The sequence below is a fragment of the Cuculus canorus genome, chromosome 6 (genome assembly GCF_017976375.1).
Source record: "Cuculus canorus isolate bCucCan1 chromosome 6, bCucCan1.pri, whole genome shotgun sequence".
NCBI lineage: Eukaryota > Metazoa > Chordata > Aves > Cuculiformes > Cuculidae > Cuculus > Cuculus canorus.
This window is the reverse complement of record NC_071406.1, coordinates 22218471-22242969: the sequence shown is the minus strand read 5'-3', so window position 1 is coordinate 22242969 and position 24499 is coordinate 22218471. Positions and strand designations below refer to the sequence as shown.

At 41.6% G+C, this 24499-nt stretch overlaps 1 protein-coding gene across 1 annotated transcript in view; it reads left to right on the top strand.

Moving 5' to 3' along the window:
* Nucleotides 1–7233, top strand: part of TLK1 (tousled like kinase 1) — a 75004-nt gene extending 67771 nt beyond the window's left edge. The window contains exons 19-21 of the mRNA XM_054069960.1: nucleotides 2075–2186; nucleotides 2447–2554; nucleotides 5494–7233. Coding sequence (XP_053925935.1) covers nucleotides 2075–2186; nucleotides 2447–2554; nucleotides 5494–5670 — 397 coding nt within the window. The 3' untranslated portion in view covers nucleotides 5671–7233. The remainder of the gene's footprint in view (nucleotides 1–2074; nucleotides 2187–2446; nucleotides 2555–5493) is intronic.
* Nucleotides 7234–24499: the final 17266 nt, after the last annotated feature.

The following is a 24499-nucleotide window of genomic DNA, read 5'->3' as shown; positions in this document are numbered from 1 at the left end:
TAATGTCCTTAGGACAAACGAGTATTTACTCTTCCATCCTAAAGGTAAATGACAGCCCAGCAGCTGTGATTTGTTTTGTGTGTGCACTAGCATGCTTGTCAAAAAAACCTGAAATTTTAGAGCTGCCTACAGAACAGGAGTGACAATAAGCATTTCATTGCTTACATAAAAGCTATTTCTAGAATTTACTCTCAAAACATGCAGCTTCTTCATGGTACAGTAGCTTATTGAGCCTGAGCACATGGTACCTGTGTCAGGGTGGATGGAATAGAAAGCTTATGTTGGCCAGGTTATTACTTGTGAATTCATTTGTTCTTTCTCTCCTCACTCCGCCTGCAGCAGGATCAGAGTCAGTACCTAACTCTAAACAGAAGCCAGTGTAATTTCTATTTGCTTTGGAAATTTTCTTGTATTCGGAAGTTGCACATAATAAATTTTCTGCCTTTTCCTTCAGAATTTTTAGAAAACAGTACATGCGTACTCTTGCACAAGTGCCAATTCACACGTGCTGTGAAAATATGAATATTCAAGTTTAAGCATTTTAGAAGTGTTAGACTTTTGCTACTTTTAAAATGCTTTACTTATTTAAACACCAGCTTAGATATTGTACAAATTTATGTGTCACAGTTTTGGCCTCTGGATTTAATCTTGAGTGCCATGGGCACTCATGGTGCTGTATACCAAGAGAGCAAAAAAGGTCTGTGACCATTATAAGATGCATCTCCGTGTTTCTAGTTAACACTTTCTCTGAACCCAAATCTTCATTAAGGAGGGAAATATTTTGAGTGAGTTTAAGGTGAGGGATGAGTGTTTAAAGCAGATTGCTCAAACTGTCAGCGGCATAGTGCTGGAAGGGATTTCCTCAGTTACTGCGCCTGGTTACCTGCCTTCCCAGGCAGTTAGCTCACATAATCTCTTTTGTAAACTTCGAGACGTTTGTATTAAATTTAGTTAGTGTTTTGTCCCCAGTAATCTGATTTGAAGTGTGTTCCGTAACCTCGGTTCTCTGATCATTAGAAACCTAATCTTCTAATGTACAGGCTGTGTTTATTTGTGGCCAGTTTATACTTGTTTGTTCCTGTGCCAACACTGTCCTCCCTGAAGTAGGTTACTTCCCTTCCTGGTACCTCCTCCTTGGTGGTGTTACAGCCTTCAGATTTTTTTCTTCTTAATTGTAGTCTCCATTCTTCAGATATCTCAGTAGGTTTCTTTGCACTTGCATCACTTTAAGCTCCTTTTTCTTGAATGTTGTAGTAAGAATTGTACGGGAGTATTCCAGAAGAGATTTTATGATACCATGTGAAATGAATATTTGTGTTGTACTCTTATCTCACTTTTCTGCTTATACCCATTTTCCACAAGTATTTCTTAAGAATTTTTTAAAGCCTTATACGCTGTGGATGAAAGAATGTCTGGTCTGTAGTTGCTTTAATAGTTTTTATGCCCTTTTCTGTTTAATCAGTCATACTTAACTGCCCACATATTGATATGTGGGGGAGGTATTGTTTTGTTTTTGAAGGATGTTCCATTTAATCAGTTCTTTTGTAATTCAGGAATGGCACAGGAACTTCCTCAACTTTCAGCTCTTTAAGTGTGGCTTCCTGCAGACTGTAGGAACGGAAATAGTGTTCATCTTTGTCTATCATACACCCCTCTGGTTAATGTTATCATTCTTAATAAAGACTTAGGTAAAAAGTTTTTAAGTTATACATAGATTATCTTTGATTCCTAACCAGGCCTTGCTGTAAAATGTCCTGTCTGGCTTTCATCTTTTCTTGCTGTGATAATTGGAAAAGGTCCGTATTTAACCTAGGATCCTGATTTTAAAAAGTGATAATTTTTAGTGTTTATGCTGTGTGAAATAGACCTGCTATTTGACTGACTGTATAAAAAAATGAAATGTCAGTTTTGATGGATATGAAATGTGCTAGAATGTGTATCATAAGGCAACTGTACAGTTGTCCAAAAGTCAGAGAGGTGTGTGTGAAGTGTTAGTGTAGTTTGGTATTTGAACAAGTTCTAGTGATGCTGCGCATCTGCCTGCAGACACTGAAATGCATGTTTTGTTTTCCAGGTATCTGCCTCCAGAATGTTTTGTAGTTGGCAAAGAGCCACCAAAGATTTCTAATAAGGTTGACGTATGGTCAGTTGGAGTCATCTTTTTCCAATGCCTTTATGGTAGAAAGGTAAGGAGAGTGTTGTTTGAAAATCTTAGCATTTTAGTGTAAATACTGTTTCCAGTGGACTGTGAATTATAGTCATAATTACTTATGTTATTTTTTGGTGGTGTGCATTGATACAAAAAATGTAGAAAACCTTGACTGAAACTTTTCTTTATGAAAAGGTTAGCAGTTTGCATTAACACTGCAAGAACTTAATATAGCGTACTTATTTATGAAATCAAAGTGGTTGAATAACTGAAGAAAATCTTGGGCTTACTTTTCAGCCATTTGGCCACAATCAATCACAGCAAGACATCTTACAAGAAAATACAATATTAAAAGCCACAGAAGTTCAGTTCCCTGTCAAACCTGTTGTAAGCAATGAAGCCAAGGTAAGTTTTTCTATGAGCTTTTGAGTAGTGATTAAAACATTCGTAATAAAGGATTCAGCTGTAAAATTGCTGTTAACATGAGAATGCTATGGGACTGAACGTGTAGGAGAACATAATGGAAAACTAATACTCTAATGTTTTTATTTAAGCAAACTTATTCTGGGCCTTCTTAAAATCATGTACTTCAGAGTGAGACTATGTATAGATTGCAGAAATTTGTGACTTTAAAGTAGGCTGCCTCAAAAATTGTCTGCTTGCTTCTTCCCAGAGAAACTTGTGTCTTAGACTGTCTGACTAGCAGTTCTTGTGAATTGCTTTTGCTGACAATAGCAAGCTCTTTCTGGAAATAGTTAATGTTGCTCTCTGCAGCCTTATTGGCTGAAGAACTATTTGACTACCAAATACCAGGAGGATATGCCTGTTAACACTCTTTCCTTTGAAAGGTCATCGTATGTGTGTATTAACTCAAAGCTGATTTCAGAAACTAATTCTTAAGATAAAGAATTTGTAAGGTATGTTGATGCTGATTCAGGGAATAAGCCTGTCAAAACAGTTGATCTTTCACAAAGGTGTGGATGGCAACGTTTCCTGTGTTTAAAAACCTTATTTTGAAATGTCTGCCGTATCAAACTCGTCTCCACAGACTAGCTATTCAGAAACAGATTAGGGTGGTTTCCCAAATGATTGCTGCTGTGAGCATCCGTAACATAAGTTCAATTCTGTGAACACGAAAGATAACATTATGTATGTTACTTGCTTGCAAAACTGTCCCAATTTTTGAAAGATCTGTTCATGGCCAGATGCAGTAGAGATGTGCTCGTTGAAAAAAATGCCAAGATAGTAGAATGCCTATTCAAGTTTCAGCAACTAATTAAACATACTTAGATTTGGGACACAAGCTGCAAAAAACCAAGGAATGTTGGGATTTAGCTTCCAAAGATTGAAAGGAAACCTGTCTCTAGAGGCTGTAACTTCTCAAGAAAATAAGTCTTCTGGATACATCTACCTGCTGGTTACAATTTGTGGTGTATTTCCATTGTTTATATTTTCTAAAAATAGTGTTAGTGAGCAAGTTGCAATTAAGTTTATGAAAATTTGGTTGAAGATTTGAAGCTTGTCCTGGGGGTTTTTTTTGTTTGTTTGGTTGAGTTTGTTGTTTTCATTTTGTGTCCTTTAAATGCAGTTGACAAATGCACATCATACGAACTGGTAACATTACACTTTAATAGTTTATATCCCTGTCTTTTAACTTCGTATCTTTGTCATTAGCAGTTTTTATATGGAGGATGTCAGGAAAAAGTAGACAGTTCGTCATGGCGAGTTGGCAACTTACTTTACGTTCTCCCTGTATTCCATGTCCTGTTTGTTTGTTTAAAAGAACATCATAAACTTTTAGTGTTCTTCTCTCTTATTAACATTGTCACGGTGGATGTAAGAGAGAGAGAGGAGTTATTCTGTGGTGGAAAAACTATAAAGTGATTTCAGACTAACTTGTTTATGGTGACTGTGTAGAATCCAAATTGTCTTTCAGATTTATAGGCCTGGCAGTTGGAAAATAACAGCTTGTAAACTGAAATTCTGATTTGGGAAACATGGAGATGAAATAAATACGGAACCTGAAATGACAATGTTAGTTAGCTTTCAGACCATAACTGTCCTTGGATTCTCCTTACTTTTTCCTATTTTGTGCAATGTTCTCCTTTGCATCGCAGTGATGTATCTACAGTGGCACAGAAGCATGAAGTATTCTGTAAACATTGTAGACGCAAACTGTTACTCTGAGGTCTTACCAACGGCTCTAAACAATTCACTTGGTAGAAAGGATTTCTTGTGAAGAATTTGATTAAAATCCAAGAACATGTGAATATATATTAACAGATGTGTATGATTTTTATTTTGTACCTTGTTCATGCTGGATATGTAAGTGATAGAAGTGAATTCTAGCAGGATTCTTTGGAACTTGCATCAGATTTTTTTTTCCTTTAATCTCCAGTTTTTAATTGGAGCCAAGAACAAACAGCTGAACAGATTTATCAAAGAAAAGATATGTAATTCTTTTAAATTAAATTCTCAATTGAGTAATGATGTGCTAATCAGTTCTGTAGCAATAATAAGGATTTTCTGTCATTAAATGTTGAAGCCTAAGCTCTCAGGAGACCAAATGTTCTGTGTGTGCTAGACACAAGACTTGACAGAAACTTTCAGCACAAAATGACTGGCTAACATTGTGTGGACCTAAACATGGGATAACATAGGGTCTCAAGAACAGTTCTGAAGCTAGATACAGAACTTTTCTATTGATTAGATGTTTTTAAGATGGATTTTTTTTTCTCGGAAAAGAGTTGCAGCTGGATAGTGGTTTCTTAAATAGTCTGTTAGTTATTTAATGCCTATTGCTCATAGCAACCACCATTGTCAGATTTCATGTTTTGCTCTGTCCCATTGTGGCACATGTGGCAATGCCAGCTTTCAAAGGTCAACTAAAGTGTTGAAATTCTGTCCCTGCATCTTCTATCTAGTCTTCATCTGCTGCACAGCTGAATGGTTTTAGAAGGTCTGTGCAGTTCCTTTCTTCTTTTTCAATCCACTGACATCTGCCTTCTGATTTTTACTAAGCTATACAGGGGTAGCACATGGCGAATTCTAGTTGTGTGAGATGCTAGTGTTTTATTTGTAAATATAGTTCCTAAACATGGAAACACATACTTGAAATGTGATTATTTGAAGCTAGTTAATTTGCTGCATTGTTTTTCCTTCTGTTGTGATGTTACATTTTTTCCATTGGACTCAGTAGTAAAATGTTACTGTCATTTGAATTGCATTGCATAAGAACAAGAATTTGTTTAGAAACTCATTTATGCAGGAGGATATGTGTATTTGCTTGTAAGCAGATATAGTTATTTTGAATAGTGTTGTAACTTTTTATGTTTCTTATCTAGGCCTTTATCAGACGCTGTTTAGCATACCGAAAAGAGGATAGGTTTGATGTCCACCAGCTGGCTAACGATCCTTATCTTCTTCCTCATATGAGGAGATCAAATTCTTCAGGAAACTTGCATATGACTGGGCTAGCAGCATCCCCTACACCACCTACTTCAAGCATTATTTCATACTGAAATTTCTCCAGCTGAAGAATGGCATGATACCTTTGTGTAGTTTCCAGATGCAGAGCTTGAAAGCATTTGAGTGTTTTCACACAGGACAAGTTTGATAACTGTGTTTTCAGACTGAAGTCCTCCTACATAGTGTCGTTTGTATGATTGGAATGGATCATGGACTGTGAATAAATGTACCCTTCTGAGAAATACCTTTAACATTGAAGGATGACACTGCCTGTTACACACTAGCAGGTATACTGTGTTTAAGACTGAAGAAAAGGTTTTTAGTTTTTTCTGGGGAACATTGTAAATAATCTTTTTAATACTTAATACATTTGGTTGATACTGGAAAGTTCTAACATGAAGGGTAGTTTTTCATTATTTAAATAAAAGAAGGTAGTGAGTAAATTTGAAAACACAGGAAGAATCCGTGCCTGGTTATAAACTGAATAAACTGCCATCTTTCCAAGACATTGATCTTTTTGAAACCAAAGTAAGGAGTGCGAGACGGTCAAAGATATGTTCTGTATCAGATTACTCAGATAAAATTGTAGTATTTTATTTGGCATCTCAGGCTTGTACCTCCAAAAATGTGGTGGTGTTTCACTGAATTTAGATTGGAAGGGTGATATGGAATTCCTGGTACTCATTTCACAAACAGATTGCTAATTTTGAAATCTGCTCAATTTTCTAAAAATACTATATTTGCTGTGATATTGAAACTTGTGAAACTTTCCAGGCTTCTGATAAAAGCAAGCAACAGTAGGAAACCAAATGCAAACAGGTCATGTATAATGTTCTATGCAGGAATAATGATAAATTCCCTTCTAGCTCTATTGTAAATTGTTGTACAGATGTCACATTTTCAGTTAAATTTCAGCGACTTATTCCTGTACAAATGTTTAAAGTATGGCTTTTTCTAATTGGATATTGTATTTTTTTTAAGTCTCCCTCAAGGCGCTTTTAATTGCTGCTAAATGACGTTGCTTTTACTTTTGCGCATCAAATGACCTCCTTAAGGTGCAAGTCAACTGTACGTCATAGAGAGATTAACAGTAGGTAATTCATTAACAGTCAAGGCATGTAAAACAGATCTGTGTTGGCAGTATACAGTACAGTTCTTTAAGTCAGTTTATTGCGTTCTCAACCTGCAGAGCGCATTGATACTAGATGTAGAAGTTACTCATGGTTATTCTCCATTTTGGGAAGTTCCTGTCAACAAGGAAATGTTTCTTGTGGCTTGTACAGATATTTTAAAATGTGAAACATTTTCTCACTGCCTTGTATGGTAGAAACATATTTTGCAGAACAGCGTATCTCTCTCCCGTTCACTATTCTTTTACTTCCTATCCCATTCTTGATGCTGAATACCTATATGTAATTTTGTCCATGTTGCAGAAAAAGGAGGCTGTATTACCACAGGTTTTCATTTAGTATTGTACAGTTAAACTGTTGCTCTTGTTTCTGATGTTGCAAGCCATTTTGTTTTCATTGTATATAAAGAAACATTAACTGTCTCTTTAAGATGCTGCTGAAATTGTAGAGAATGTAGCCAAAACAGTAATAAACAATGACAGTTGAAATGTCAAGGTTTTCATTGTGTGTTTTTGCGTTTCAAGGAAGGGCAAATCTGCTAAGCATATCACAGAGCTACACTGGAGTGATTGAAAGTAAACTGTCTTTCTAATTTCAAATAAAAGGTCAATAACAGAATAATTAGTTTAAATAACCTTGGAGGTGAAAAGGGAGGATTCTATGACACTTAAACATTATGAAGTTATGAAGTAACCGAAGTATCATGTCACTGAATAAACCTCACAGAAGCAACTTTAAGTGCTGCTTCCTTATAGGAAGATGGGTCTTTCTAGAATTCTTTAACCATGGAATAAAATGGTTAGCTGATAGACTAAAATTAGACTCAAATAGTGACTGTTTCTGCTTTATATTGCACCAGAGTATTAAGACTGCATGCTTTTCACCCACTACAGTGTGAGCGCAGGCTTAGAGGAGAATGTGCCATAGCTGTAGGCTCACAATTTGATTTCATTCCTTCTTATTCTGGATGTGTCAATATCGGACATTAAATCAAAGGATGTTTTGCATAAAGAAAAGATGTAGGATTTTGTTAATGTATTGTTATTTATCTGGAATTCATTATGGTTACCCCTAGTTAGAGGAAGTTTGGCAATATATTATAATACATATTAGGACAGGCTGAGAGAGTTGGGGTTGTTCAGCCTGGAGAAGAGAAGGCTCAGAGGAGATCTTATAATGACCTTCCAGTACCTGAAGGGGCTACAGGAAAGCTGGGGAGGGGCTATTCATAAAGGATTGTGGGGATAGGACAAGGGCGAACGGGTATAAACTGGAGAGGGGCAGATTTAGACTAGACATTAGGAAGAATTTTTTCACTATGAGAGTGGTGAGGCTCTGGCACAGGCTGCCCAGAGAGGTTGTGGCTGCCCCATCCCTGGAGGTGTTCAAATCCAGGCTGGATGGGGCCTTGGGCAGCCCGATTTAGTGGGAGGTGTCCCTGCCCATTGCAGGAGTGTTGGAACAAGATGATCTTTAAGGTCCCTTCCAACCCTAACTGTTCTATGATTAGAGGACTACTTAAGTAACTGGAAATTTTACATCTACCTTAAAAAAAGTGGGGGGTTTTTGCATTGAACTAATTGCATACAGATTCTTTTTTCCTATTGTTAAAATCTGGGCATAGGCTGTTGTGGCTGAATAAATGGCCCTTCCTCCAGCTTTACAAATACACATTTCTGAAACCTTAAGCTCACTTTAAAGAAAGTTCCATATAGAAATATATGAAAGAAAAAGAGAGTTACAATCTCTTCTTTTTAATCAAAGTTGTGAGGTTTTTTACCTCTGATACTCACCATTGTGCTTGCGTTAGCATCTTACAGCACTGTTGATTTTGTTTTGTATCCCCTCGTGGTGTCATCTGTGGTCGCAAGAAGATATCTGAGTTAGTGCCTGGTATTCAGCAGTTGGTGCTTGGGATGGAAATACCCTTGAGGCTGAGTCTAGAAGCCTGAACAGCTTGTGGAGTGCTGATCCCATCCTAGGTAAGTCATCCATCAGTTGTTCAGTCTGTCTTCAATGCACATTTTACTAATTTTGTCACGTCCATCACTAGATTTCCTAAGTGATTTAACAGCAAGTGAGCCAAAGGAATGAAGTTAAACTTCATCAGGCAATTTTTAATGAACCTTGAAAATAAAAGGCTTCTGAATTCATAAATAATTTTGAATTTCTGCATTTACTGGAAGATGCCAAAATATTGCATTGCCATGTAATAAATAAAAAAACCCTATGTATGAAACAGGTGACAGTAAAACAAGTTCTGCGCTTTCCGCTGTGATTGTAGTGTTACAGGTCACTGCAGCCAGAGTTAAAGATGTTTGGCTTGCTTCTGGAAAATAGCTGTATTTTGGCACAATTTTATTTTATTTATGTTTGCACTGAAGTTATTGCACTGAAGTCTCAGTGTGGAGCATTATTCACCCTTAACTTGAGCTGTGCTGCTACCGTTTTCATGGAGGCTAGTTAATATTTCAGTTTCCTAAAAAGCACCTTTAATGCTCGTAAGGGGAGTGGAAGGGGATCGTGTCCCTGGCTGGCTGCCCGAGCGCTGTTGGCCACACACGCTGTGGCTATGAGCAAACCGCTGTATAATTAGAGGCTTTCAAAAGCACACAAAGCAGCGAGTCCTCTCGGTATGCGAGTCACGGGTGCGTGAAGTGCCAGGCCGCTGCTGTGGGGCACACTTGGTACCCTGCGCCCGAGCCAGGCCTGGCCTGTGGCCGCCTAACCTGATAAGGCGTGTTTTAAAATAAGCAGGCCCTGGAAAGGAAGCAGCCCTGGAAAGGAGGCAGCCCAGGTGCCCCTGCTCCAGCTTTGGTGCTCTCCCCAACACGAGGAAACCATAGAGCAGCCAGCCTGGGCAGGCTTCCCTGGCCTGCAGATCTCCCAGTCAGGCAGGCTGTGGCACATCCAGTTTGGAGAGGGGATGCAGGTCCCCAGCAGTGTCACTGCTCCACTTTTGCTCCGGATCTGAGCTCTGCTGGGGCTGAAGCTGCCTCTGTCGTGGCACAGAGGGGCTGTGGCAGCTGAGGGGCCCTGGCTGGGCTGGTGGCAATCGCCTCCTCGTTACCTGCCACTGTGCTTTCTGCAGAGAGCTGGAAGGGCAAGCGTCACTGCTGGCGGGAGGGGACCCCCAGGAAGGGTGTGAGGTGTCTCTGAGACTTTCATTTCTGTTCAAAGAGCCCCTGAGGCTTGCTGGTCTTCTCCAGAAGCGGGAGAGTGCACAGGGAAGGAGGATGAGAGAGCCCAGCCTGGTGGCAGGGGCGGACTTGGGCAGAATCAGCCTCAAAGTCTGGTGACAGAGTGGTGGGAGTCTCCTGATCTGGATGTGTAAAACACTTCAGTCTCACAACTGCTGTTGTTTCTTTTTAAAAACAAATTTTTCTACATACTGCCTTCTGTCAGAGGGAGGCCCCTGGTTTTGCAGGGCAGAGGTGCCTGGCGGCACAGCCTGAGAAATGTTTCACTGTTGTGGTCTCACTGTGCGCCTGCCAGCCCACTGTGTCTGCCTACGGCTGTGCCACCAGGGCCTCGGCACTGTCACTTCCACAGTCCCACTGCCATCCTGCCATGGGCTTTGGGGTGTAAATGCCTCTCCTGATTCCTGGAGCATACCTGGTTCCAGAGAGCCATGGACTGAGGAGTTGAGGACTCTGTTGTGTTTACAGGAAAGGAAAGGCAAGACTGCAAACATTTTCAGAGATGTAATAATCCAGTAATTTCATGTCTCTTTGACCACAGATTGATTAAAGGAGTCTAATAAAATAGAGCTGGTGACCTGCCACGTGAGGCTAGTGGGTTTCCAGGTGCCCTTTCCACAAACCAGGCAAACGTTGCAGTGTCGTGTCCTCTGCCACTGCACGTGTGTAGCCGCGGCACCAGAGGGTCCAGTCACGGAGAGCTTATATTGAAGTAGTGTATAGCCCACTTCATGCATTTCCTTCCCTTCCTGGCTTTGCTGAGCTATGTGATACTGATAACCAGCCTTGTACCTGCTTCCCTTCCACAGAGCTGTGCGCAGGCCTTTTTTCTGCTGTGGAAGGAAAGGCAAATATCTGATTTTTCACAGTTGACAACTGTGCTACATTTAGACCCACCATCTCTAATCTGGAATGAAGCAAGAGAGAGTTTGGGGTCCACCAGACTGCAGCTTTTGTAAGGTCTCGGATATGTTAGGAGATCAAAGTGCCTTTTCCAGCCCTCAGGCATTGGTCTTGCAACTTCTAGGACACTGGGGCTGTTGTGGTGTCCAGGAGTGCTACTACAGGCAGCCGTACTCCATAATGCGGGGAGGATGCATTCCTGAAACGTGCAATGGTTAGAAATTGGATGGATGGCAAAGATCCCTGCAAGAATCAGTGTAAGAATGGAGTGATGTCTGCAAGGCCTTGAGAAACAACATTTGAATACACAGGGATGTATTTTGCAGCATGAGTTCTTTCCCACTATCCCACTAATGCTTCCAGAAAAGATTTCGAAGTAGTGTGAATGAAAGACAAAGACCGGAGAAAAGGTTTCGGCTGTCTTAAGCTGCTGGGACATACTCATGACTTCAGTGGGCCTGGAGGGAAAGCTGGAAAAGTGAACAGGGTGTTCATTAGCGCTGGTGAGAGCTTTGCATGACAGAGCACCAAGAATTGTGCTGCTTTGTGCGTGTGTGAGCAGATCCAGTACATCTTCACTTGCCTTCACTGGCAGAATAGCAGTTTCCCCTGAAACTGATAGGAAGAGCAAGGAATTAGAGGATTCAAAGAAGTCAAACATGTTCCCCCACACTCCCAGATTTCCACTTTCTACCTTATTTGCCCTTGGGCTAAGCATGACAGAGGAATAGGTCCTGCCAAACGGTTGCATACAGGGGGCTGACTTAGGGAGTAAGTATATTCTTTTGACCTGTGGAGAAGGTGCAGCTTCTTTCATTCTCCTAAGTTTATCCCTCTGAACAGCCACATGAAGAGTTTTTGCACAGCTTTGTACATTTGCATAATGAAAAACTTTCTTCATGACAAAAATAATCACCCTAACTAGTGCACAAATGGTTCTTTTCAGGCTTGCAGCTGTGGCTCAGAGGCAGCTGGCAGAGCTCTTGTCAGTGACTGAAGCACTGGAATACCTTCCCTGCATACCCGTCTATTGCAAAGCCAGGTAAGTAACATACTAGGTGGGAAGCTACACAGGAGCACTTGTGTTTGGAGTGTCGTATTCCATTGGTTAAGTGTCAATTTATGTATATTTATATGGCACCACAAGATCCTCGTGTTGCTTGCAGGGTTACATAAGGATGAATCAGATGCTGAGCCTGATCTCATAAATTGTCTTCCTAGAGCTGTCAAATGTCAGGATGGTTCTATTACTGAGCCCAAACACATTCCAATCTAACAAATCAGTGTATCATAAAAGATATTGTCCTATCATCCAATTATAAAACCCCTACAGATAAAAGAGAATTACTCCTCTCTCCTCCTTTATCACCTGTCAGAATTCCTGTGTTTTTAATTAACCTCATCCTCTAGCACTTATATTCAATACCTTAATGTACTGGTAAAATTAAAACTTTAATATGTAGGTAGCATGTTAAACAAAACATAGTCCTAATGGTGAAAACTGTGAAGACTGCGTCTTTTTCTCCTTATAGAGATCACTAAGAGGAATTCAGCTGAATTACTTTGAGATAGCTTTGATGTGCTCTGTTGACTAACATCAGGCAACAATGTCAAGGCCTGGTTTTTTTTGGTTTTTTTTTTATTCAATGAGTCAGGTCATGTTTTTCTCTTTTCAGGTTTTGTAGAGGGTTTTGCTAGTTTTGTGCTAAGGAGCCTTAGAGACGGGGCACAGAGATTGTAGAGAAAAAACAATATGAGCCATTCCTATTTGAAACTGGAGAAAAACAAGCAGGAGTCAGCTAGGCAAGGCTCCAGATGGATGGTATGACTTCAGCTGTGCTCCCTTAGGTAACTTGCTATATGTCCAGAGCACTTTCAGACTCAGCCAACACGCACTGAGTGGATATAAGGTGGACTGGTATCATAGCTGGTGGCAAAGACTGGCATTGTTTCATGTTCAAATATACAGAAAGCAAGCCAAGGGCACAAGGGGCAAAGTAGTGGTGCCTGAACTATCACAACTTTAAAAGCAGCACTTTATTGCTCATAAATTGGCCTTTGCACAAAACCGGGGATGTGCATCAAAACTCTGCTTGCCACTGGCAGTGTGCATCTGACGTACTTGCCCACAGCCCAGGGCAGAAGGAAGCACACGGTTTCCCAGCATCCACTAGATGGCAAAGCAAGGTGCTGTACTGAGACTGCTGAAGACCTACCTGACCTGCCTGCACTTCACACAGAGCTTGGGCAGGGCAATATGAGAGCAGCAGATGCTGTTACGGAGCTCAGGACTGCTCATCCCGCTGGGATATTAGACCAGGGCTTCTCTGTCTCCCGCAGGCAGAGGATTTAAATACTAGTAACACTAATTTTCCTGGAAATTGGCATGGGGTATCAGTATTTGTTAGCATTCAGCTGTACTTGGCTAGCTATTGATTCACAAATACTAAAACTGTTTCTCTTACAGCTTATGTAAAGCAGAGAGGAATAGCTTGTAACAAAGAGTGGAGGAAAACATGTGGTTTATACAATCCATCTGACTTGGAGGATGAATCTTGAAATAAGAATCAAAGCTTCTGGAGTGAAGCTTGACTTCTGTTTGGCGTTCAAGGCAGTATTGAGTTGTAGATTTGGGAAAGGGATCTGTAAAAGAACTTAACTCTGAAAATTCTGAATTTTGTCTCAATTTTTGTGTTAAGCCCTAGCCTGCCATTAAGAAACTTTGGACCTCTAAGTGCTCAAATACTATAATACTATACATTCATCAATACTTAATAGTTTGAAGCAAGATTCTCAGAATATATTTATCATTTAAAACAGGTGGAAATATTGTAATTCAAGTGATCTTCTATCTGCTCTGGACTTTATTCTTGTTACTGCTGTTCTTGTAATTTGAAAAGATACAATCACAACTCAGAAGCCTTTTGAAGTATCATTTTATCATTTTCAAGTCACAAATTTCATTGTGATGGTCACTGCTTATGATTTCCAACATGTTATTCATAGGACACTGTGCTGACAAAGGTGAATTAATGATGGGAGGTAGTTCTAATTTCTGATATGCTAAAAAAAAATAGTGAGACCTATTGCAATATATGACCTGCAAGAGAGGTTTTTTGCTTAAAAAATTATAATGTAGTTGTTACTAATCCTAATAGCATGGCTGTTGTGCTGTAGGGCAATTAAATATCCTTTTACCGTTAAAGATTTTGTATTTTTGGCCCAAGATGAATATTTAATGTGAAAGCTATCTGACTGCTTCACGTGAGCTGATTCTATTAGGGTGTGGTTGTACATTAGAAGTTTCTGTCTTAATAACTAAAAATACTGGTTTCCACTCATTTTTGTGTCTGAAAGGCAAAAAATGCTGGTTTATAGCTACTGGACAAGTCACAAAAGATGTGAGAGCTGCGATGCTCTTGGTCTTGGTCCACAGTTCAGTACCACACTGATTTACAGTCGTAGCTGGAGATGGTTTTTGCCATTGACGTGAGCTAACCCAGAGCTCACCTGGAGCCCTTCACCGCCACAGCCTCCTTTGGGCTCCAGACCAGGCTCTCCTCAGCTGGCAAGCCTGGGGGCTCTTTGTGGCTGGGTTACTTCTCAGTCAGGTCTGAGGGCTGACCCGAGGCCCCAGGCAGCCACGTGGCTGTGGCAGCTAATGCTGGGAAGCAGGCGTGAGCACCGGTGGGCAAACGGGGCAGCAGGAAAGACACTTCTGGAGATGGCAGCGTTTTAGCTTAGTGCAGGACAGCTCTTCACCCGTAGCTCAGGCTGCCCCGCTGCCTGGCCGTACAGCCTCTAGAGCTCCTGGAGGAAGAGGGGCTTCCCCAGAGCCAGGCTTTCCCTCACAGCTGGGCTTCAGCATGCTGGCTTTCCCTCAGGAGGACACATCTCTGATGGGGACAATCATCTGGCTATCCTACCACTATTCTCAAATTTTCATGGTGTAGACATCTTGCCAGAGATTTTCTCCTTCCCTCCACAGTTGCACAAAGAGCTTCCTTCTCCAGGCATGATCCAACAGTGTGCTGTATCCAGCAGAAACGACAGGGGGGAATTGAGACACAATGCAATAAAGCAACTGGAATTTGTTTGTCATAAACCCCAAGGGCATGTTCTCATTAAAGCAACGAGTTGTATCCAGCAGTTATGTTCTTTCATGTTTGCATTACAGCCCTCTAAACTGCTAGAGATTAGAGTTTCCCATCAGTGTTGTCTGTGCGTCTCTGCTCGGTTTGACAGGGAGGAAACTTTTCAGCCAGGGCTTGAAACAAAGAGTGTTCCTTGTGGGTGGCATACTAGCTTCATTCACTGACCAAAATGAGTCGTATTAAGAGGAGGACAAGAGGGTGAGGGAGGTTCTCTCTCACCTGACTGACAGCAAACAGCAGAGATGTTCTGCAGCAGCAGGCAAAACCAGCAGTGAGAGATGTAGGAAACATCTAGGCTAGTTTCTTTTGCGCCATCACACAAATACTTGACCAAACCATTGCTTTTTTATCATATGAGGGATATTTAGGACACAGTTCATGGTGGGCTGGTCTGTTTGCCGAGGGATTAAAAAGAACCAAAATTTCCAAGAAGCAACAAAGATCACAGCAGCCACCACAGTGATCTGAGTGCTACCAGCTTTTAAGCACTCAGCACCATTTCTGCATAATTATCTCAAGGGAGTAGGAATTACAAAAACTCCCCATCTTTTTCAAGTGTTCCATAACTAAACTAATGTAGGAAAAACCTGGTGTTCCAATTATCCCATACCCCATGGGCTTGAAAGTGATTATTCCTGTAGGTCCTGCATGAATTCAAGCCTCCAAAGTTAATCTCTAATACTGCATCTATGTTCACTCTCCTTTGGACACCCAAAGCTGAGCCGACACTGAGCATCAGATGCCTTTGCACATTGTGACTAAGCAATTACATCTGTTCTTGGCAGATCCCTACTAACCCAGGATGCAAATGTAAAATGTTTTTTGTAAGTGCAATAAACATGTAGTTCTGAGGGCAGTAAAATTCTCACTCAATTAATAGCCTTTGTATGTGGCTAGACTAATTAATAATATTTCTGAGTCAAAAAAACCCACTGATAAAGGATTAGCAGAGACTGGTGCCATGCTAGGCAGCATGTTTGCACCCACGGTGCTTTTAAAAACGCTGATGATGTTTTGGAAATCTTTGTCCTCTTAGATGGGGCTACTTAACACTGTGAATTTCTAACCAGGCTTGGAAGAGAAGAAGGAGGTTTGCTTCTCTCCTACCCACTGAACTGCGCCATTCCCTCCTTTGCCATTGGTTGGTGCAGAAATGTTTGTTTAAACTCCACCTTCCTCAAACTCAAGAGATTCCCTCATTTGTATTCTGGACAGGTACGCTGTACATCACCTAAGAGTAGGCTTCCTGGCCAGTTCTGCAGGGAAAGAGTTGGTCTCCTCTCTTTGTCAGCTGAACCCCTTGGTGGAAGAGTGAGATTAAGGGTGGCTTTCTAGAATCCTGCAGAAATCTACTTATAACTGGACTGAGTCAAGTAGTTAAAAATAGTATTTGTTACCAGGTTTATAATGATAAACTGTCAAAGATGTTAAAGTTAATTCCAAAGAGAAAGATGGATTGGGTCAAGTGCTTGATTGAGACTAGGGAGATACCATGCAAATTCCTGCAAACTCAGTCAAATCTCATTGTCTTTTCATGCTTTGCATTTAAAGAGATAGTTATATATATATGCATAATAAATATTAAACCATACACACATACATATGGAAAATATAATGACTCCTCCTTAATAAGAGTATAGGACCTTGTAACAGGGACCCTCTTCCTGTGTTCACACATCATCAGCACAGGAAGCTGAGAAGTCATCTGACATCTCTGGACTCTCACAGCAATATAAATATCAAACACAAGCCATTGCTTAACCAACGTTTTTCACTTCTAAGGGGTGAAGCATCAGTGTCTTCTTTATTTATGATGCAAGCAGACAGGTCCTTGAAACTATTGATCTTACAGAAGAGAGAAGACATATTAGATATGAAAATGTTTACAACAGTGGAAGCAAACACTTGCCCTTGTGAATTCTTACGAACTATATTTAGATTTTAAATTCAAGCATAATTAAACAGTGCTAATGAGACAGAAGGACTTATCTTCATTTGGTGTATAATTCATATCACTGATTTCCTTATTCATTTTTGCCTAGTTTTAAAGTCGCCTTGTTCCAGTGAAATTTGATGGTAAAGGTTACCCTGCAGAGAGAAAGTATCTGGCCTGGAGCTTAAAGTCAGCTGGAAGCCTTTTAAAGGATGTAGCTTTCTTGATAGTGTCAATAACTGACAGCAAAGACACCTGTGGATGTGTAGCCAACAGGCAAGCGTGGCACTCTTTTTGCAGTGTAGCTTTGAAAAAACACCATTTCACACGGTGTTACAAAGACCATAATGGAGAAGAAAAGCTCACCCCTTACTTGCAGTGAGGCAAGCAAAACATGGTAAGAGTTTTAATAGTTGTGGGTATATAATCCACTGCTACCAACTGAGGTTTGAATTTGTTCTCAAAATATGCTCCAACTCATCCAGGACAGTGAAGCTTGCACAGAAACTCTTGGTGATGTTTTATGGTGGGCACACTGCAGCAGGTTAGGTTGGAAGTATCTTGCCCAGTTTTAGTAGCTCTGAGTCCACAGCTGGAGGAGCAGCCTCTGTTACAGCTTTGTGCCATTTGCTGATTTTATTGCTGAGCAGAGGACAACAGCTACGGGCAGCAGCAGGAGGCTGGACAGTTATTGTTTTTTTAATCTAGTCAAAGCTAATAGAGAAGTGGGTGCAATAGGCAAAGTCTTGTTTACCAAAGATCCATTTTGCTTTGCCGTTGTCTCTTTGGTTGGACTCAGACTCTTTATTATTACATTTTTCTACCTTACATGGGTAGAGATTTTTGGAAGGCTTAGTCCATATCTGTGGCTTCAAACTGCAGGAGAATCAGCTCATTCCTAAGAGGTGGCACAATAGTGACTGACTGTGTACATTCGGTGCTGTCATGCATGCCAGGGTGCTTCTGCGTACCTGCTGGCAAGGCTGCTCAGAAGCATTCACTTAAGACTTCGCTGTGCCTCACATCCTAGTGGGAGTGCTTGCAGCCAGCTGGAATCTGTTCTCAGTGAATGCCTGCAGAATAAAGGTTCTCCAAACCCTCCTCCCTCCAAAGTGACCACTGCTAACTAAGTGCCCATCCACCTACTGAGCCAAACTAGTTCAAAGAGGAGCACTACAGTGTCTGTGAGCAGACTCTGCTGGATATGAAGAGGGCAGAGTGAGATGAATCCCACAAACCAGCAAATGTTTTTCATCTTGTTCCAGTGATTCAGCACAGGCTTATTCTTTGGGTTGCTGAACCCAAGACTTGTTTTGTCGTTTTCTGAAGGGGATTTGAACATTCCCCTGCTAAGACTCTTATGCAGCTGAATGTGAGGCAAGGAATTATTACAAGTATTTGGTCTAAAGTTTCTTTTGCTCAGTTTCACCAGACCACACTGACCATATCACCTGCAGTAAATACTCCTCCCTCTTTGAGGTTGCCTCTTTTGACCGCTTTGAGCTCTGCTGCTGTTCCAGGAGGTGACACTTGCAGCTGCCCTTCCCCTTCATCACTGCCTAGCTAAGCTAATCAGTCAGCCCTCTGGCTACTTTTTCATGGTCAATAATACTGGTTTTAACTTACCAGGGAACAGATAATTCTAAAAGTTGTCCTACGCCCCCAAAACCATCTTAACCTGCTCATGTATTTCGCAGAATGGCATATCTGCTCATGCTCCTTTTTCCACATTAACAGTCCAAGCGTTCAAGCACTTAACACTGCCTTGTTGTTGAGCAGATGAGAAATACCGCTGGTAATCAGAAGGGCTGAGAGCTGTAACAAGTACAGCTGCTCCACTCATGCTAAGTGCAGAGCCACAACCACTTATCCCTTGAGCCCAGCAGAAAAGATGCACTTTTTCAAAAGCAAGATTTCTCTCTAACTGAGTTGTGAAACACAGGTCTTGTCTGGCTACAGCCATGGCTGTCAAACTATTGGTGACTTAAGTCTTATCAGATTTGAAAAGTCTGTTGCTGCCTTCTGCCTCCTTAAAATAACTTTCAATTATATTCATTCTCAACCATCTTAGCTTAACTGCTGGGGAGTCCCACTGTCAGGATGAAACAGATGTTTTATTTCCTGACAAAGGTGGGTGAAATAATAATCACCAGCTCTGCCTCGCTGGCTGCCATGTGGTCTGGAAAGGCACCATATGCCCGGCACTCGGAGACTGCTGCAGACAGGAGGTTGGGGGCATTATTTATTATTTGCCTAATCAATTTAGATACTGTCTTTCCTTCAGAAAGCACATTTCTAGTCTTTATAAGAAGATACATAAGGACTAACCAACAACTCTCCTCTACTGAAGCACATCTGCTGTTTAAACAGCCAATATCCTCCTTGCATGGCACATGGGGCTTGAAGCGAAGACGTTGCACTTGAAACTGCACTGAGCTCATGAGTTGTTCTCAGCATCATAATCACTTGTAGAGGTTGTTCAAATTCAGTCCTGTGTGTGGTAACACCAACTTTCTATTACTCTTAATCCTTTTGAAGAGTTCTCCTTGAAGAGAGCACAGTGCCTCTCATCCAGTGGGCAACAGGTATGAGTGCAAGCAAGCTGCTTGTTGCTAACCTGCCCCTTGAAAACCGCTGCCATGCCTTCACAGTGACAGGATGTGGTGTCTCAGGTGTAAGGCACAGGGCTGTCTGTGGGTGCTCTCTCCCACTGACTGACTCATGATCTTCTCTCAGGCCAGCCTATGTCTTCCGCTGAAGCTGCAGAGCTCGAAGGTGGAGCACCGGCTGTGGCGGAGAGCGGGGTATTCAGAGCCCACCGGGTAGTGGATGCGGCTGCTGACTTCCACTCTTTTCTTGGAAGGTCTGAGAAGAAGTAGCTCAAAAAGCATAGGCACTCCTCATGGTGAAACGGCAGATGAGGAGTCCTAGGCAAGAGGTGACAGTAGGACCCCCCTGCTCTGTGGAGCAGCCAAGCAGAGTGCCAAATGCAGCGATTAGTAAGGAGAAAGCCATCTGGCTCCTGTCCTTTGACAGCTCTCTTGCAGCAAGTCTCTTCCTATACACCACAAGAAATTGCCCTGTGTTTTTAGCGACGCTTTCTAGTCTTTCTGAATGAAACTACAAGGCCCCACCTAGAAATGACATGGAGAGTAAAGCAAAGAGAGAACAAAGAGCAGGAAAACGATACAGTGGACAAGAATCCGAGATGCCTTCATGCATTATCCTGAAATATTACCTCTGTAGCATGGGATATGGCAGCAGGCACTGAGGCAGCAAGACCAGTAGAGAAGCCACTGGTAATGTATTTATTGAGAGATGGTGTCGAGCTGTCGGAGGCAGAAGTTTGGAAGCTGACAGGTAAGCATTGCGAGGATAGGATTCAAGGCTGAAGCAAGTACTTCTGCGAGATGGTTAGAGATTCTGGATCTTTATATGGAACTCCAGCAGTGTGAATCTGCCAGGTAAGGACACACAAGTATGCCATGCCTCTGTAGGAGCAATGTATGGCAGTTTCCAAGGAACATTTGAAAAATATTTGGTTCAGTTCCTCAAAGTTCTTGATATTTCACCCCAAATTCCTCAAAGTCTCCCTACTCCTTTATGATGTGTACTTTAAGGCTAAAAATAATCAGAAGCACAGCGAAATCCAGAAAAATGTTATTTTTGCTACTTTTTTTTTATAGTTAGGAATGAAAACAGTCAAGAAGTGAGTTAGAAACAGTAAGTTCCTTTTCATTATTAAACAGTTAGTGCCTAGAGAGCAAGTGCGGGTTTTCTGCTTTTTGTTGCCATCTCTCTAAATAAGTGTTACTGGTAAGATGAGTAAGAAATCTGTTTCAAGTAAAAATGTAACCTTGAAACAAAAGGTAATTGTTTTACAAATTCAGCCATTTCCAGTGCCCAGCATGTTACTTGGCAATACACAGGCTTCCAGTTGGTTTCTATTTTCTTAGCAGTTGCAGTTGGTCTTTAATAGGACTTTACCCAAGTACTGTCTATGTGTACAAAACCATCTCCTATTGTCAGACTTCCAAGCTTTGGTAAAGTAGTGCCACTGCCTGGGACCACACTTGCTCTGTTCCATGTTTCATGTGAACACAAACTCCCCTGAGGGCACGAACAGTGTTGTGAGATAGCTTCTTTTATCTTTTCATACAGTTCTAGCTTTTAGCATCATAGTTGATGGCATAGTTGATGCCCAGTAAGTTTTAATACTGAGCTGCTGTTTATAAAAAATTCGACTTTTGTTTCCAAGTGGTAAATCTTTCTTATTTAAGTCACTCCTTTTCACTGAGCTAGCTTCAGTTCCCAGGGTCTTTCTTTAAATTGTTTAACCACTACCTGATGGTATATGCCAATCCAAGCACATGGCACGTGCACAGCTCCAAGCTGCACAAGTGGTTAGAAATGCAGGATGAGAGGTTTGAAATATTCAGCTTGTTTTTAAAGACGGCTATTTTGAAGACTTAAAAAACAGAATTTCAAGGAAAATCAATTTGAAGGATAAAGGTGAGATGGTAGCAAGATGGTCTCTACTAATTCTCAACTACTGTTTGTATGTTCATGCTCTCTTTCTCTGTCCAGTGCAAAGAAATGGAAGCTATTTTTCTTGTACCAGGTGACAATGTAGTGGTGCTGCCTGAAGATCTGGGGTTTTTTTGTGATTATTGTTCATTTAGGAGCAAGAATGCTGAAATGAGCCATTTGTTCATGAGAGCTGCCAGCAGAGGATGTTGGCTGATAAACTGCAAGGGCTGGGAAGAGATGTCTTCAGGAAGCAGGATCTGGGCAGTACTATAATGTCCTTTCTGCACATCACAATGTCCAGAAAAGTTGACCTTCAGTCACCCCCATTACATCCAGCACCCCTTGTCAAATGTAAAGCTCATAGCTCTGCGTTGCTTTTGCTAATATTATAATCTTCCATTGCAGGATTTTCTTATGTAACTGGCAATCCTGTGTTGACCACAGGCTTTGCAGCTTGAGCTCATCACTCATGTTTCCTTTTTCTAGCTTCTGTTGGAGTTTCATAGCTCACCTAAGCTGCAAGGGCCATGAACAAAGGGTGTGAACATGCCGTCACTTGCTGGCAGAGTAAACAGCTTTCATAGAGGAGGACTGTTATTGAAATGGATTGTTTTGTTGGCAGAAGAGGCTTTCACTGTTACCATGGGTTGCCCAAGGCGAGCCTGACCTCTGTGGTCTCTGAAGCACTCTCTTGTGGGTGACCTGAGTGATAATTCTGGAATGCAGCTTTTAAGGTGGATTAACTGTGAACCTAATACAAGAAAAGAAACAGTTCAGAGAGTTGTACAACTAAGGATGAAATGTACTTTTTGATCCCATAGGATAAAAGTTTCATGGCTGAGAATGTGATTATTTGATAGGGCTATAATCAGCTTGTTGGGACAGAGGAATAATGTTTGCAGCCTCCTCTTAGGGCAAAGTTCTGCCTTTTACAGGTGCAAGGAAGGTCAGTGGAGAGGCACGCACGTGGCTACAGGGAGACATGAGACTGTGCTTTCGCACTATGAGCAAGTAAGGTAACAAAACCATTGAACCCACCTAAATCTTCTCAGACAGACCAAGTCTCCACATGCCAGGTCTGCGGCTTTTGAACTCAAAGTCTTGATGCAGTTTTGCATGCCAAGTATGTCATAGCACAAAACCAGCACTTTGGTACTAACTTGCAACGGAAATAATGTACAAACGCTGTTCCTAAGAAACACCAGTCATTCACCCAAGTGAAATTCTGATTTGCTATCTGCACCCTGGCAACATAATGTATTCACAAGGCATAAGGATAAACATTAATTGAGGCTTCTGGAAAAGGATGTATTTGTTCCTTGCTCAGCTTATGAGCTTTCTAGCCACCATCTGCAAATCTCTTAGGTATTCTGTAAAATGGCAGATTACTGTGCTTTAAGTCTTTCACCAGGCTGCAAGGCAGAGCTGTTGGAGGTTCACCTGAGCTAAATGAGCTTTTCTGTTTGATTAGGGTTCACCTGAGCTAAATGAGCTTTTCTGTTTGATTAGGGTGCTGGGTTGTTTGGGGTTGGGTTTTTGGTTTTTTTTTTCTGAGATTTGTTCTCGCACCTTAAGTATTTCACTTTAAAACTCCGCTATGGCATGTGTTGGCTCCCCATTACACCATGGTTAAAAAAGGAAAGTTTATACCACACGTCTTATAGGCAAATCACTTTGAAGATTTTTTTTTCTCTTTCTGAGCTAAAGTTACTACTAGGAAGTGCACCATGGTGCAAGTTGGTGTGTGCTTGGCTGAGAGAAAGTGTATTAAGCTGTTGGCACCACCATGAAGAACATACAGAGCAGGACTACAAAGCACGAGTTATGACCTACAAACAGAAATGAAGAAACACTTTTGCAGCCAGATTCTTGCCTACCATTACAGGATTCAAATCTGAAATGAGACAGATTCTAGGTGTTGAAATCCAAGTGATGAACCAAAGAATCTGAGCTTGGTGCCAGTGGAGCCTCCATAGTAGGGAGCAATTGTGAACACGTGTATTTGACTAGTAGAGGCAAAGCCTGTCTGTGATTGAGGAAGACAGGGCGCCACGGCCAAACATCACTGATCCTTATCCTGCCTCCTTCAAGTTAATTCCATAATCAGCACTTACATCACTGAGAGGTTGGCAATACTACCCAGACCTCTGCTTCAGCATGAAGTATGGTATCTCAAATGAGTCCCTGCCTGTAAGGATCTGCTTTCTTCCAAACAAACTTTCACCCTGCCCCATGGGTACTTTGGCTTAAGTCAGCAAATGGCCAGCAAAATTCTGGAATTCGGAAACTGCTTAAGCTCAGCCGATTTCTGCCTTCAAATCAGTTGGTTTTAGTTATCTGTGATTCCTCAAAGTGCTCTCATGCAGCATCCAGCTGGCATCCATTTGCTTGCAGTTGCTGAGGGTGGGGGCGGGACCAACCACCCTCATCGCTGCGCCTAAGCCTGTGCATTCAGCAAAAAAGAAACTATTGCACGCCATCTCCTGGCCCTGCACAGCTGTTTCCCAGGAACAAATGGCGCTCCAGTTGCGACAGGGAGTTTTAATGTTGGACAGGATAGATGGTTTCAGGGCAGCACACGCTATGACCCCACCAAAGCTTCAGCACGTTCACTATTAACACCAAGTCCACACTCCTGCTTTCATTGGCAACATGACCTGCTGCCGCCTCAAGCTTCAAAATGCACGTCTTCAGCATGTGTTCGTCGTGTCTCAAGTAGAGCCATAGCCCCGCACTCACAACAAACGTATGTACCACAGAACACCACTGCTCCTGGAGCAGCCCTACCTGGAGCAGGAAAATACCTTCTCCATTTTACAGGATGTCACAGACATTAACCATATGCAAGGCACATCTCTCTTCTTGTCTGCTGTCAATACTTGTTAAGGAACTCCATTGCCAATGTTTTAAACAAAGCTAATATGCCCACTTCTAAGTGTTCGTTAACAGCTGAATACATGAAATCATGGGAAAATGCTTTTACTGGCTGTCAGTCCTCTGGTGTATCTTAAGTGTATTCCTCCTTACTCTTT